General features: G+C 51.8%; 1 protein-coding gene across 1 annotated transcript in view; it reads left to right on the plus strand.

Annotated features, from left to right (window-relative positions):
• Positions 1–13,833, plus strand: part of FSCN1 (fascin actin-bundling protein 1) — a 31,836-nt gene extending 18,003 nt beyond the window's left edge. The window contains exons 2-5 of the mRNA XM_075010872.1: positions 5,194–5,350; positions 7,868–7,989; positions 8,397–8,564; positions 11,019–13,833. Of these exons, the coding sequence (XP_074866973.1) occupies positions 5,194–5,350; positions 7,868–7,989; positions 8,397–8,564; positions 11,019–11,221 (650 nt within the window). The 3' untranslated portion in view covers positions 11,222–13,833. The remainder of the gene's footprint in view (positions 1–5,193; positions 5,351–7,867; positions 7,990–8,396; positions 8,565–11,018) is intronic.
• Positions 13,834–14,243: the final 410 nt, after the last annotated feature.

Below are 14,243 nucleotides of genomic sequence, written 5' to 3' on the forward strand. Positions count from 1 at the left end.
TTGGCACCCTGCTGCTCTCCTCCCAAAGAGATCTAATAAAGGCCCCCAGGCTGGACTGACACCACCTGGCTGTGTCTGTACAAAGAATGGGGGGGACAATCTGGTGATTTGGGGTTTTGCTCCCCTCTACACAGCTGTGGCTCAGACTGCCCTAAAACCACCCTTGTAGACCAAGAGTACAGAAGACTCTCTATTCCATCACCTGGTACAGCTCTTCTTTCTCAGCAGCTGGTGCCCGAGATGTTTGCTCAGGTGAGGGTGACCATCCGCCCCATCTTTACAAGGACAATCCCTTATTTAAGCTGTCTCACAGGCATCCTGACTTTGAGAAAATGAGCAAATTGTCCTGTAGTTTGCAGGGCTCCTGTGCCCTGGCACCTGTTTCAGGGCAGCAACCCCTGTTGCCAGGGATCTCCTTCATGGGGCAGCTGCCCTTTTATATGCCACTGGTCTTTGGGAATAGGGGTGTCTGCCATAGGGCAATGTGTTCACCCTACTTCTAGCTCAAACCTGTCTCTGCTAATCAGGTGGCAAACTGGCTCACTGCAGCCAGCGCCATAAATAACTGGCATTTGTCCCAAACGTGCCACATGGCTTCCTTTTGGAATGGTTGCCTTCCTGCACACCAGTGCTGAATGCCTGGCAGACCACCCGCTTGCCTTGCATTGAATTCTGCTGTGCACAGGACTGGCTCTTGTCAATAAACTGTGAACAAGCAGAATATTCGGTAAAGATGATTGCAACAGAGAATCCCCCTCTGCAGGGCAGGGGAGACCGGTTTGGGTAGCAGGTCCTCTAGGGAGTGGAGCTCAAGACTGATTCTGGCCACATTAAAGGTATTATAAACCTTGCAGGATTTTCCCCCAGCATTAGAGGCTTTCTGGGCCACGCATGGCTGCTGGAAACCCCTCTAAGCCTGGGTAGAGGAGGCTGCGTGCGCTGGCTATTCTGATCTGCAAAAAGAGCATCACAAGCCTGTTTCCCATAAGCTCAGGACTGGCCTAGTTCCCAGATGGGTCTAGAATCCAGGGAACTGCAAAGATGGCGCAGAAACCCTGAAGCTCAGCTGTGCAGAACTGAGCTTGGAAATCAGGCCAGAACATGGGGAGTAAGTGGCATCTCCTACATAAAAAGGTAGGTCAGACTGCCCCAAACTAACTAGTCTGAGAGGGCAGCCCTAGCAGGAGAGAAACATGCCTGGCTAGAGGCAGAACTGCAGAAGCCAATTTAGATGGGGTAGTTCAGATTATGAATAACTAAGGTAGGTAAACACAAAGCTGATAAATTTTACGGGGCGCATGGGGCAGGTGAGCAAAGTGCTGGTCGTTCCAGTTAATCAATTATATATAGCACCAAGCTGGCCTCAGTATTGGCTGTTGAAGGCCTGGGACTGTTCAGAGATGGGTCTCTAACTGTTGATGATAAGGTGTAGTGTATGGTGCTTTTCCGTAGCTGACAGCCCGTTGCAAAGTGAAACTCCTTCACCCAGATGGCTGGTAGATATGCTGGGTAGACTGCTAGGTCTGTTCTCATCTATGGAAGTTCAGCTTTGGGCCTATCTAGACTCTTGTGATCTTTGCCTTTTTCATATTTGCTAATTGGTGAGCAAATCCCTTCTAATCTGAAAGTGACCTGAAAACTCTGCCATTTACCAGGATGCAAGAGGTGAAAGATTAGAAGGCAAACTCCTACATGGCCTGTGCACATGTAAGCACTCTGAAGCCTTTCAGAGCTGGGCAGGAGGGATTTGGAAGTGGAGCCAGTTTAGCTTTGCTACAGCTGTTAACTTTGAGGGGCTCTGGGGGAGGTGGGAGCAGTTCAGACCTTGATACCTCCACACTGAGCAGAAAAAGGCCTATAGAAAACATTCTACATAGTGCCATTAAAGGGAAGCTTTAGCTAGAACTTGGCTAGCTTCATGTTGGTGGATAGTGGCCCTTTAAAACGCGTGGCCCAGAGAAATGAGGTGGACTGCTCCCACTTCAGTTCAGCTCTGGAATACTTGCCGAGTTCATGGGCTAATGGGCGAGTACCTGGTCGGTAGCCAGCCAGTTCTTTACTTGCCCTGCCCATCTGGGGCTGCCTGCCTGTTTCCCATCATTTCAGTGGAGTTACCGTCTAGTTCTTGTTCCAAAGCCCAGTGGCGAAGACAGGTGCCAGCAATAGAAGTGATGGTGGTAGTTGCTAAGAGCTCTGCAGGATGGCATGGAATCTTACTCTGCTTTTTTTTTTTTTTTCTTTCCTTCTCCTCCCACCCCCTGGCTCCAAAGTGCTGTTTGTGACTCGTGGCAGAAGTGTTTCTAGGAAAAAGCTGCTGAGCTTGGTGAGTTTCTCTCTCCAGGCAGGATACTTGGCCCAAGCATGCCTTGACTAAGCAGATTTTCTTAAGCCAAAATGCCTGTGGTCCAATGTGAGTGGCCTCTCAGTATCTCATAGGGCCAGACTGGCGTAGGATTCCATGGCAGCAGAGCGCGGGTAGCTGTGTGGAGGAGGGAGGACACAAGACAGGCTGGATAATGCAGAGCTACTGGCCCCAGGCAGAAGGGCAGTGCGCTGGAAGCGGGTCTGGAGAGGTGGAGCAAGGGGGACGGTGGCCTAGTGCGGAGAGGGGGAAGGCTTCAAGCGGCATGCTAAGCTTTTGGCTTTAAACCTGAGTGCTGCTGACCTGTGCATGACACATGGCTAGACTAGGCCAGTAGAAATCCTTGATCTCTTCCAGCTGGTGGGGAAGAACAGATGGGCCAAGATGCTCCTCTGGTGTTCAGGAGAGGACCGGGGTGAGCAAATCGCAGTCCGTGGGCTAGATCTGGCCCACCAAACATCTTCCTCCCACCCAGCATGACCTGGGCCAGGGCCAGAGGAGGATGTCCTGCCACCCACCAGGGAGCTCAGGCTCTCTGCATGCCTGCTGTGCTGTGCCATGGCCAGAGGCTGCTGGCAGGCATGCCGTTGAGTTTGCTGGCACGTGGGCCTGCCTTCGTTGGCAGTGCTTGCAGGTACCAGCAGTGTGTGCAGACCCCCATCCCCCTTTCCCATGGGGTGCACAGATGTGCTTGACACGGGGCGGCTGACCACTCTGAGTGGCAGGGGACTACCATGGCTTACAGGCAGTCTGAGTGTGCTACCAGCTGGGAGCCCCCATGCTGGTAAGCCTCTCCCCACCAGAGCCTGTGCCTGGCACCCCCTGCCCCAGGTCAGAACCCTCTTCTGCACCCCCTCTCCCTGCCTGGAGCTCCCTCCTCACCCAGGACCAACCTTGGGTGGGCTGCTGTGGGCAGGGGCCCTCACCCCCACCCCCTCAGAGGCTGCTGTGAGCAGGGTGATGACAGTAAGCCAGTGAGCTGGCTGGCTGTGGGGCTGAGCGGCAGGAGGAAGTGCACGTGGCCAGGCCAGCTCCTGAGGCTTCCTGCAGGCGCCTCAAGTAGCGGGTGGGTGAAAGGGGCTGGCTGGGGGTGTGCCCTTTGCCAGCCAGGGACTGCGCCAGCCCCAGGCCCTCTAACCCTGCCCCTCCGTTTGCTCCCTGACAGGAAGGGAAGATCAAAGTGCATGGTTTGCTGCTGGGTAGCGCAGGAGCAGGCAAGCTGCACACTTCGCTCTCGCTCCCTGAGAAGGACAGGAAGGGCACGATTGCGCTGCCCTGGTACAAGCCTCTTTTGTAGGGGAGGCCTCTGATATCCAGCCTCTGCCCTGAGCCCCCCACCCTGACGCTCCCCAGCCCTCTGCTGGGAGCCTCCACCCCACTGGTAAACTTCTCACGGGTGCCGTTGTCGCTGCTCCAGGGATGTGGCGGGTTACAACCGTGTCTGTGAGAAATGGAGTTCCTTTTGCACCAGGGCGGTGAGTAGCATTTTGATCCCTGCCGAGAGCAGCTGTCTGATGGAGGTGGCCAGCAAGTCAGTGGCTCTAGGGGTGGGGAGACCCCAACTACAGGGGGTGCCCCTCAGGGCCATCCTTACCAATAGGTAAAACACATGGTCGCATTGCCCCAGTGTCATGGTGCCCTGTGCAGCCGCATACTGCATGTGGGCTCTGGCCATCCCCAGCTGCCCGCCCAACCCTCCCAGGGCTCAGCACCCAGCTCCTGCTCACCAAGTAGCAGCAAGAAGCCCTTGGGGGTTGGACTCAGCTGGAGCAGGAGGTAGCTGAAGAGAAGCAGCACTTAAAAGCATCACTTCTCCCTTGCCGGCTGCAAAGCTGCTGCTCTGGAGTCCTCTAGCCTGTCTGTCTCCTTGCCCTGCTCCAGGTTGCCAGGGGCCGAGACGGGGTAAAGTGGGCACTATGCAGGGGTGATGAGTACAGGAAGCGGGTGGGGAGTGTGTGGAGCCCGTGGGGAATGAAGGACAGTGACTGGTATCAAAAGACATATCCTCTTGGGTGTCCTTTTCCCCTCTGACTGGCCATGCTGCACCCAAACCCTGTCCCAGACCCCCTCCATTAGCACAATAGAGATGTGTGCCTGTGACCACTTCCCAAAATTCCATGGGGCACCGACCCCAATATGACATGAGGGAATTCTGTCCTCCCTGGAGCGCTACATGAGATGGGAATGGTTTGATTCTACTGGTGCTGCAGTGAGACCTAGAACACATGCAAGCACTGAGAAGTAACCCAGGAAGGACCATGCCCTGGTTTGATGTGTGCCATAACAAAAGGCCCTAGATGTGACAGAAAATCAATGGCTGAGACCAGCCTTAGAAGGTGGCTTGAACAGTTTAGCATCCAGGAGCCAATTGCAGCTTCCTCTAGCTTTTTCATCTGCTCGATGGGCTGCTTAGGAACAGGGCAGAGCGGTGTGCACTCAACTGAAATGATGACCGCAAACAGCCAAGTCTGTAATGTTCTTTGGCTCTGAATTTCTTGAGGATCCAGATTAAAATCGTAACAGTCAGGCTGTTGTGAAAAAAGCCGACCCACACTGTACTGGCCCAGCCAAGGGGGATTTGCACAGTCTCAATCTTTCAGCAGAACTTGCCCAACTTCCTACTTTGCTGTTTCTGTTCCATTGCAACTAGTTCAGCTCCAACTGGGGAGATTCCTAACATGCTGAAAACTTCTGCATCAGGGGCTGTTCTCTCTCATGGCCTGTTCCTTGTCCTGTCTGAGCTGGACAAGGTTGGTTTTGGCGGGGGGTGTCAGTCTCCTAGGAAAGGGGGCTTTTTGCCACCAGATGAATTTCCTGACTTTCTCCTGCAGGCATGGACCTTTCGGCCAATCAGGATGAGGAGAGTGATCAAGAAACCTTCCAACTGGAGATCGACAAGGACACCAAGAAGTGTGCTTTCAGGACCTATACTGGGAAATACTGGACACTCACCTCCAACGGTGGGATACAGTCCACTGCCTCAACGAAGTAAGCGTTTCTTGTCCAGGGTATTGTGCATGGTGGCTCTCTTTGGGGGGCCAAAGAATCAGTCTTGTTTGCGTGTGGACTTCTACCCCTGTGGGCACAGCTGCACAGTTCTGGGGTGGAAATAGTTCTGTATCCAGGGTTGGACAAAGCAACTGGTTGCTACCGAGATTGGTTTTTCAGCCTCCTGTTGGGAAGGGACAACCTCTTGCACTTGCCACCAGAAATACATTCAACTGGTCCACAGGCAAAGTCCTCGGCAGAGGTGTGAAACATTCCTGTGTGTGGCCCCTGGGGGGGTGGGGGGTGCCATGCTTGGTGATAAGACCCCTTTCGGGGGCTCCCCCAACCTTCCACAGGGCATTCACCTGCTTTAAGTGACTCAGGCTAAATGGCCTCTTCAATGGGAGCAGATACAGTAGCTGTTGTCTTCTATTCCATTGCCTCACTGGTTAGGTGGTGTAGGCAACTTGCCAGACTTCACAGGGGGGCCGTAGTAAGGCCCTCTAGAGGCACGTACAGGTTGAACCTCTCTATTCCGGCACACTGTCTGGAAACATCCATGGTCCAGCATGGTTTCGGTTAGCTGGACACCTTCTCATGGGGGTGGCCAAGTTTCTCGTGGTCCCATAAAGCCACCACTCCTGGCTCTGTTCTGTGCTGTTCTTTAGCTGTAATTTACCCCTCTGTCTTCTCAGATCCCCAGACTCAGTGGTGGTGCTGCCAGATGACATTGGCCTCCCATGGTCAAGCAAATTCTCTCATTTTGGCTCTGGTCAGGTCCCAAGGGTGCTGGAGTAGAGGTTCAACCTGTAGGAATAATTGTCCTCTGGTTCCATCTGAACCCTGGGATGTACTGCAGGCTGTGCGCCAAGGATGAGTAACAGTTTCCTCCGGAAAATAAGTGCTTGATCAGGGCTCTTTGATCCCCTTTAACAGTATCTACATGATAAGCCTGTTCTAATTTTAGGGCCATTCACTGCTGTTCCATCTGCATGAGCCCTGCTCTAGGTACTCTGCCTTTCCAAGCAGATACCCCAACATCCAGTTTCCCTTTCTTTTGCCCCAAGACTCGCCTCAGCTTCTCCCAGAGCACAACAGATACAGCTTCAGTATCTGACTGTGTGCAGCAGAATCCTGTGTTTCTTCCTGTCTCTCTGGGTGTCCTTGAGAGGAGGCCTGGTAAGGGAAGAGAGCCCACTATTTATGGTCTTCCTGTGCCAAAAATGAGTGGCAGCGTGTCCAGTGAGACTTCCGCTGTTTTGTCCGCTCACACCAGACTGGTTTGAACACTGCACTGAGCTGAGGGACCCTGATCCCTTGGGACTTAGAGCAGCTGCCCCTGAAAGCGCACAGCCCTGGAGTGGCTGCCTGCCTCAATGGCATTCCTAGATCAGAGCCCCATTGCCATGTGTAACTAGCATCAATGGATGCGGCTTGCCTGATGAGTCGAGGAGTTTGTCATACCCCTAGCAAGCGGGTCACTTTCTCTTCAGGTGAGACTTTGGTCTGTCTGCAGAAGGGAGCATTCTGTAGCTGAGCCCTCTACAAACCCCTCCGGGGTGATGTGCAGGCACAGGGTCACGTGTACCCTAGTGTGACTTAACTCTGTCTCCCCACCCGCCCCCCCCACCCCCGACTGTCAGCACTGTGCTGCGTCTGGTGAGTGTGGGGCTTGGCCCTGGCTTCCTAACTCCTGCAGCTCTCTGGCTGGCCTGAGGGAGAGGTGGGAGCACCCCGACTCCACTGGAAGTGGCGGGAAGGGCTCGGAGCTGGGGTGGAGTAGGCCACTCCCTCCCACTGTCCTTGGTCACTGAATCTCAAACCACAACACGGACCAACTAGTCCTGAGTTGGCCACTGCCAGTTTGTCTTCAGGCACTGCTTGAAGGAATCCCCTTGGGTCTCATCTCTTAACTGCATGCAGGGATAGTCTTTGGGGTAGCCATTGACGTGGAGTGCCACAAGTCCAGCCTGCTGGAGAAACAAAGATTGCAGATTCCCTAGTCTGGAGTCCTGCAGCAGGCCTGGGGAGGTACCTCTCCACCATCCTTGAACGTCTTCCTTGGGCACATCTCAGTAGAACATCAATAACTGCCTTTTACATGGGGCAAATGCCTGGTTGTGTCAAAGGAGAAAGTGTAAGCAACTCCTAGGGTCGAACTTAGTTGTGCCTGCCATTACCAGAGCTATCCACTGAACGAAGGTAAACTTAGTCTGAAGATTATTGCCCAGAGAATAGGCTGCTCCACTAACTGTTGGAAGTTCAGGCCTAAATCCCCATCTCCTGGGTCAGGGTTTTGCGCTAAAATCCCTTAGATGCTGGGATGAGTCTACCAAACCCTCTGGTGCAGGATCTTGAACCTCAGCTGGCCTGATTAGCTGCGTAAGCCCCTTTGCAGAATGAGCTCTTTTCCTCCATGGGCCTCAAGCTGCACTGCCCCCCTGGAGAGAAGGGTCTCCTCCTGCATGGCTCTTCCCTCACCAGTCACTTATCTGCTGTCTGGCTTTGCTGTGGCAGGAATGCCAGCTGCTACTTCGACATCGAGTGGTGTGACAAGCGTATCACCCTGAAGGCTGCAAATGGCAAGTATGTCACGGCAAAGAAGAACGGGCAGCTCGCAGCCACGGTTGAGGTAGCAGGTGAGGATGACTCGGCCTTTGCAGCTTTAGTGACACCCAGGAAAGCCAGGGTGGGAGGGTTTGGGATCTGAACTGTAAAGCTCCTGACCTTGTTGGTTGGGCGATCCTTGCTGTGCTGCCCCAGCGTGTGTGAGTGAGGGTGGCAGAGAGCAAGTAAATGTTCTGCAGAGTGGCTGTCTCCTCCCCAGGCTCTGTCAGATCAGACAGGAGGTGGTAAAGGGGTTTGACGTGAATCCCCCTCGCTGTCTTTGCCTGCCCCAAGTTGAATCTGAAACCCTGACAGGAGAGCTGGGACCACTGGAGAGGTGCGGGGGAGGGGGAATGTTCTGCAAGTGGGATTTCCCCTGGTGCGTCCAGGAAATTCGAATGAGCCATAACTATCCTTCCCTCACCTCTTTGGTGGCCAGGTGAGACGGAACACTTCCTGATGAAGCTGATCAACCGGCCAATCATCGTCCTCCGTGGGGAACATGGCTTCATTGGCTGCCGAAAGGTGACCGGCACCCTGGATTGCAATCGTTCCTCCTATGATGTCTTTGAACTGGAGTTCAATGATGGTGCATACAATATCAAAGGTCAGTCCTGCTGGTCTGCAGCCGTGGTGGTTCTGCGTACCCCCCTACTTCCCCTGTGGCTACCTGAATATGGATAGCCCAGCTGTTTATGGAGTAACAGTGACCAAATTATCTTTAAGCATCATTAGCAGTGATACTCCTGTAAGGGCTACACAGCTCTAAACTCTACAGCACAGACCAAGTCTATATGGTGCTATTCGCAGAGTGGTATAACCAGGCAGCTTTTTGCATGGCTGGGTGACTCTTCTTAACCTTAACTTCAGGGGCCTATCCCTAGATGTCTGATCTGGGCTGCCTTCTAGAGCAGTGGCTCTCAGCCAGGTACACCTGGGGAAACAAAGGTCTTCTGGGGGACATCACTTCTAGATAAGTGTCTAGTTTTACACCTGGCTACATAAAGGCACTAATGAATTCAGTGCAGATGAAAACGTCTGACTTTTATACAGCTGTATATGCACGAAGTACAAGATCTGTATCCCAGTCACTTATAACTGCATGGTAACACAGTACTGAATTTTTCAGTAATGCAGGTTGAACCTTACTAATCCAGAACTCTCTGGTCTGGCAGCATCTGTAACTAGTCATGGTTTTATCAACTGGATGACTGCTTACTGGTGTGACCAAGTTTCCTGGGGTCCCATAAAGTTTGTTTCCTGCCTCCAGTCCTAAGGTTCTGTGCTGTCATTTAGCTGTAATTTACCCCTAAATGTCGAAGAGCCCAGTAAGCTGTGGAAGTGTTGGTAATGTTGCTAGACAATATTGACCTCCTGTAGTACAGCCAATTCTCTGGTCCAGTCATGTCACAAGACTGCAGGTTGAGAGGTTCACCCTGTAGTGTACTGTAAGCTGTGTTGTGGGGGGGTGGGGGATATATGTTGGTAGTAGCTTTTTGAAATGTGGAGGGGGGTATAAATGCAAGAAAACAGGCTCCTGAAAGGGGTACAGTAGCCTGGAAAGTCTCTGGCCTAGAGTGACAACCAGCTTTCCATTTGGCCAGTGTCCTCTCTCTCTAGGAGACTCCTTTTGTGTGCTCTACCCTGTTCAGCTTTCCCTTGTTAAGCTCTGTTCCTAACCCACTCAAGGGCCAGAGCCAATCATCCATAAATCCTAAACCTCCTTACTCTTGTGCTAAATCCTCTGCAGCAGGGCTGAGGGGCAGCTCTGTCTTTTCAGCCCTGGGCCTCCCTGGAGTCTGCCAACAGCATCAGCAGCCAGACATCTGGGACCATATATGTCAGTAGTGGGCACCCTGTGGTCTGCTGGGGTTTGGCCCATAAAACCTCTTTACTGTTAACCCATGTGCAGGTTTGCCAGATTCCACAGGTTACCAGCTGAATAGACTTCCTCCTCCACAGGTATTAGTGACCCATGTAAAGCAATGGGCAGGTGCAGATACACGCCAATGGCACGCAATGTTGACTATGGCCTTCTACAAGTCGTTTGGCATACCCTGCAAATTCTGCATGCACAGGCAGTTAAAACTACCCTTTCCTGAGGGAGGTTCCCCCTAAGCTGCACAGCCAGGCAGTCTCATTAAGCCCTGGCCAGCAGGGGAAGTCCCTGCCTGCTGGCCCCAGCATGGAGCTACCACTGCCAAGGGAAAGGTGGTCCTTCCTCATCCCCAGCAGGGAACAGCCCAGGTAACCCCTGCCCCACACTAGGGCCTGCACCCTGACTCTCTGGCCCCTTCCCACTCACCCTCTACCTCACCACCGGCCCCCACCACATGAATCTGGTTTATACACACAATGTGAAGGTGGTGGTACGCATCACCTCCACGTTGGTGCACATTGGCCAAGTGGAATGAATTTTCCTAAGAAGTTAGAGGACACACTGATCCTGAGACAATGCCTTGCGTATGACAAGCTTGCAGCCCACTGCCTGGCCTTGGTTCCCCATCACTGAGTCAGTATTTACCACTGGATGTGGATGAGTCCCTGGGCTGGACATGCTAGGAGCAAGAGACAATTTGTTGGGTTGTGTAGCTGTTTGTGTTCTCCCACCCCCACAACCAATTGCATTGACTTTCAGACCTGGAGTCTGTCTCCCCATAGCTGTCAAGAATCCAGGTTGGGGAAACAAGCTGGCTGGCCAGGAGTGGTCCTCTCCAGGCTGCAGAACTGGGCCTCCTTTCTAATGCCCCCAAATGGCTGTAGATATTCCTCTGATTTCTACATAGAGCCCCATTCCCGTGGAGCTGGCTGCTACAGGGCCGTCTCGGTCACTTTGGCGCCGTGGGACACAATTCTATGGGGATTGTAATGGCCACATCCCACCCCTTATCTGAGATTGATGCTTTTTTCCATTCAGCTTTCTAGCTAGCCTGCAGTGAGGGGAAAGATCTCATGATGGGCTCTCCGTGACCACCCCCAAATGTTCTATAGCCTCTGGTGTCCATTCCAGACATCGCCCATTTAAGCATTACTTTTCTCTTCTCCCCCCCGACACCTGCAGATTCCACTGGGAAATACTGGATGGTGGGCAATGAGTCCTCTATCACCAGCAGCAGCGATACGCCCGTGGACTACTTCTTCGAGTTCTGCGACTATAACAAAGTGGCGATCAAAACCAATGGCAAATACCTGAAGGGTGACCATGCTGGCGTCCTCAAGGCTTCTGCTGATGTGATTGACCCGTCCACCCTCTGGGAATATTAAATGCACTTTAGCTCCACCCTTGCCAATTTTCTTTGTTCGGTTTCTCTTCTCTCTGTAAAAGGACTTCCAGACTGGCTTGCCGCTCCCTCCTCCCATAGAATCAGTGCCGGTTGGTGGAGGTTGGGCTTTCTTACTTCTTAAAACTGGATGATAACCTAGGGAAAACTGCAACCTGTCTCTAGAGCTAGTGGTCTCTTTCCTTGGGTTTGTGTTGGGCTTGGAAACTAGTTGCCCTATTCTTCCCTGGCTCTGAGCATCACCTATGTGGTCCTCTTCCCCTAAAATGAAAGGGAATAAGATCACCTCTGTGCTCTCCTGCCACAGTTGAGGGTTGGCACTTTCCTCAGCCTCACTGCAAATGCCCATGCTGCTGTCTAGCAGGGCTAGTTTGAACAGAGCTGGGGAATCTTGAGTGCAGTGCCTGAGACTACTGGTATTTGCTCAGACCAAGGGACATGAAATGGGTTCTGTTAAATCCATGTTCCTGCTCTGATTAAATATGATTAAAGTCTCCATAGTCTGTTCTCCAATGCTGGGAACTTTCTTGCCACTTGGTTTGGCAGATAAATCCCTTCAGTCCCCCTAGTGGGAGGCAGAAGAGGTGATCTAGCATATCCTACTCACCCTGCCAAGGGGCTGGTTTTAGCCTGCGTCACAGAATTCAGCTGTAGGGTTGGCAAGCTTAACTCTTGGAACTGGAAAGACGTGCAGGAGGGGGTGGTTCTAAAACCTCTCCAAGGCCATTCTGTCTCTAGTGAGCTTGACACCCATCTCTTGGGGTCCCAGTTCAATCAGTGAAATTCTCCTCCTGCCCCATTTGGGCCCCAGAGTCTTGAGGAGCCTTTTTCAGCAGGTTCTAGCACCCCACAGGCTAATGAAGCTGCCATAGTACAAATCCCAGATTCCTGGATGATGTGGGGGCAGGGGGAGCTCTTTGATAGAAACAATACTGTGACTGGATGTTGAACTAACATAGTAGAAACCCCCTGGCTTGCCTCTCCGTGTACAACTGGAGAAGACTTAATCCACAATTTCTGGCAGCCAGCCTGGGAATTTGATTTCCTAATGGCTGTTGAGAAGGTAGTGGAATTTGAACAAGGTGGGTATACCTGCCTATTGGAGAGCAAGCATTGGGTCTTGCCAAGGGGTCTGGGCTCCTTCAGGAGTCTAGTGAGACTGTGCCCCAGCAGCTGCCATATCTCAGTGGGCTTTTTGCCTGACAAATATTTGTCTTCTGGTTGACAAGCAGTGTAAATGGTCACTTCTCATTCCCTGGGCAGTGGCTGGAAGCAAAAATTGCAGCTCTCAGTTGAGAGTAGAAAACTTACTAGCAGCTTTTGCACACTGGTATTTCAGTTCTCTTCTCATCTCTGACTGGAATTTTAATCCTCACCACAACAGTGTGGTGGGAAAGTGTAAAATGCCCATCTCTAGCATTTCCTCTCTGCCATGCTAGCAGGGGCAGGAGAGTTACTTGTTTCTCTCTGACCCAAGTGCCACCTCTGCATTATTGGTGTGAAAATTTAGCAATGTTACTGGAAGCAGAAAGGACCAAAACAGTATTTTTAATGCCTATTTATACATGCTCTCTGTGGCACTCCATTATCAGCTGTTGTCTGCATTAGAGTTATAACAATGTGTGCATTTGTAATAGATGATGCCAAACTGCTTTTCAGGATATCAGAAGGCACTTGGCCGTTTGAGGCCTTCCTAAGGGTGAAGTTTTACTCCCTGTGACCACCCAATTGTCTATATGTAATATTTTTGGTACTGGGCCAACCTGAAGTCCCAGTTCCAGCCTGTGCCAGTATGGTGGGGTAGGAGATTTAAGGTGCTACATCACACCATAGGTGGCTTTCCAGGGAGTGGCTCCAGTGGATCAGTCATGCCCTCGTGCCTTGCTAAGCTCTAAACCATGCATGGTGCTTGTGGCTTCATATCTGTGTGCCAAAACAAAGGGCCACTACCCATGGCTAGAAGTAAGGCAGGGGTTGTAAGCCTTAAGCCATGTTGCCAGTATGTGGGCTCTTGCCATAAGAGCTTGGTGCTAAACTCTTTGGAGAGCAGCTGGAAACCCCAGTCTTGAGTGGGGATGAGATGAGCTCCCAACCATCATCTCTAGTCCTATTGTGATATCAGGACTCTCTGAGCTCCTCTCCCAAGCATCATCTCTAGTCCTATTGTGATATCAGGACTCTCTACTGAGCTCCTTTCTTTCATAGCTTTCTGCAATGAGCTAAATATCAGATGTATATGGTTTCTTAAAACCAGAATCAACTTTGTCCCCAAAGGTGCCCTTAAGGAAACAAGGGGCCTTCTGAAATCCTGAATGATCCTGTGACTTGGCCCATAATGCTTGCCAGCTTTTGCTTCTACTGTGACCTCTGTCCCACTACTCTGCTGTTTGAACCATGTAACTCCTCCTCCAGCTTCTTCCGTGTGACACTAGGTCAAGAACTCCTTTCTTGGGTGTCGTGGCTTTGAAAACATCTCAATGACACTTTTGTTAAAACGGTTTTGGTTTTTTATTTTTTGTAAGTGCCATTTGTATAACTTAAATAGCTTCAAGTGGAGAGAGATGAATAAAAACCTGCATTTGGAAATGAAAAAAACTGGTGTCCGTGGCTTATTGATAAGGCTGCAGTTGTGGGGGAGGGCCTGCAGCAGGCTGTTTGGGATGGGCTGTCATAGTGGAAGTTCCAACAATGGAGCCATTGGCAAAAGGAGATTGCAGGTTTCAGGCAAACTCACTGAACAACCTGTTCTGCTAACTCTGCCCAGAGCTTGGGGGTTAGACCTTAACACAGTCTGTCTAGGCTAATGCTCTTGTTGCTCAGGGGTGTGAAAACACACTGACTAGTGTCAGGGATTGAGAAGTGCTGGTGTGGACAGAGCTCTGTCAACTGCGCACCTCCCACTGACATACTACCACCCCTCCTTGGAGGCAGTTGTGGTGCTGTTGTAGGTGGGTGGCATGTAGATGGGCTAAGCCTGTTAACTAGTCTGTCTCCTAAAGTGGAAC

Source organism: Carettochelys insculpta, chromosome 16, assembly GCF_033958435.1.
Source record: "Carettochelys insculpta isolate YL-2023 chromosome 16, ASM3395843v1, whole genome shotgun sequence".
NCBI classification, from domain to species: Eukaryota; Metazoa; Chordata; order Testudines; family Carettochelyidae; genus Carettochelys; species Carettochelys insculpta.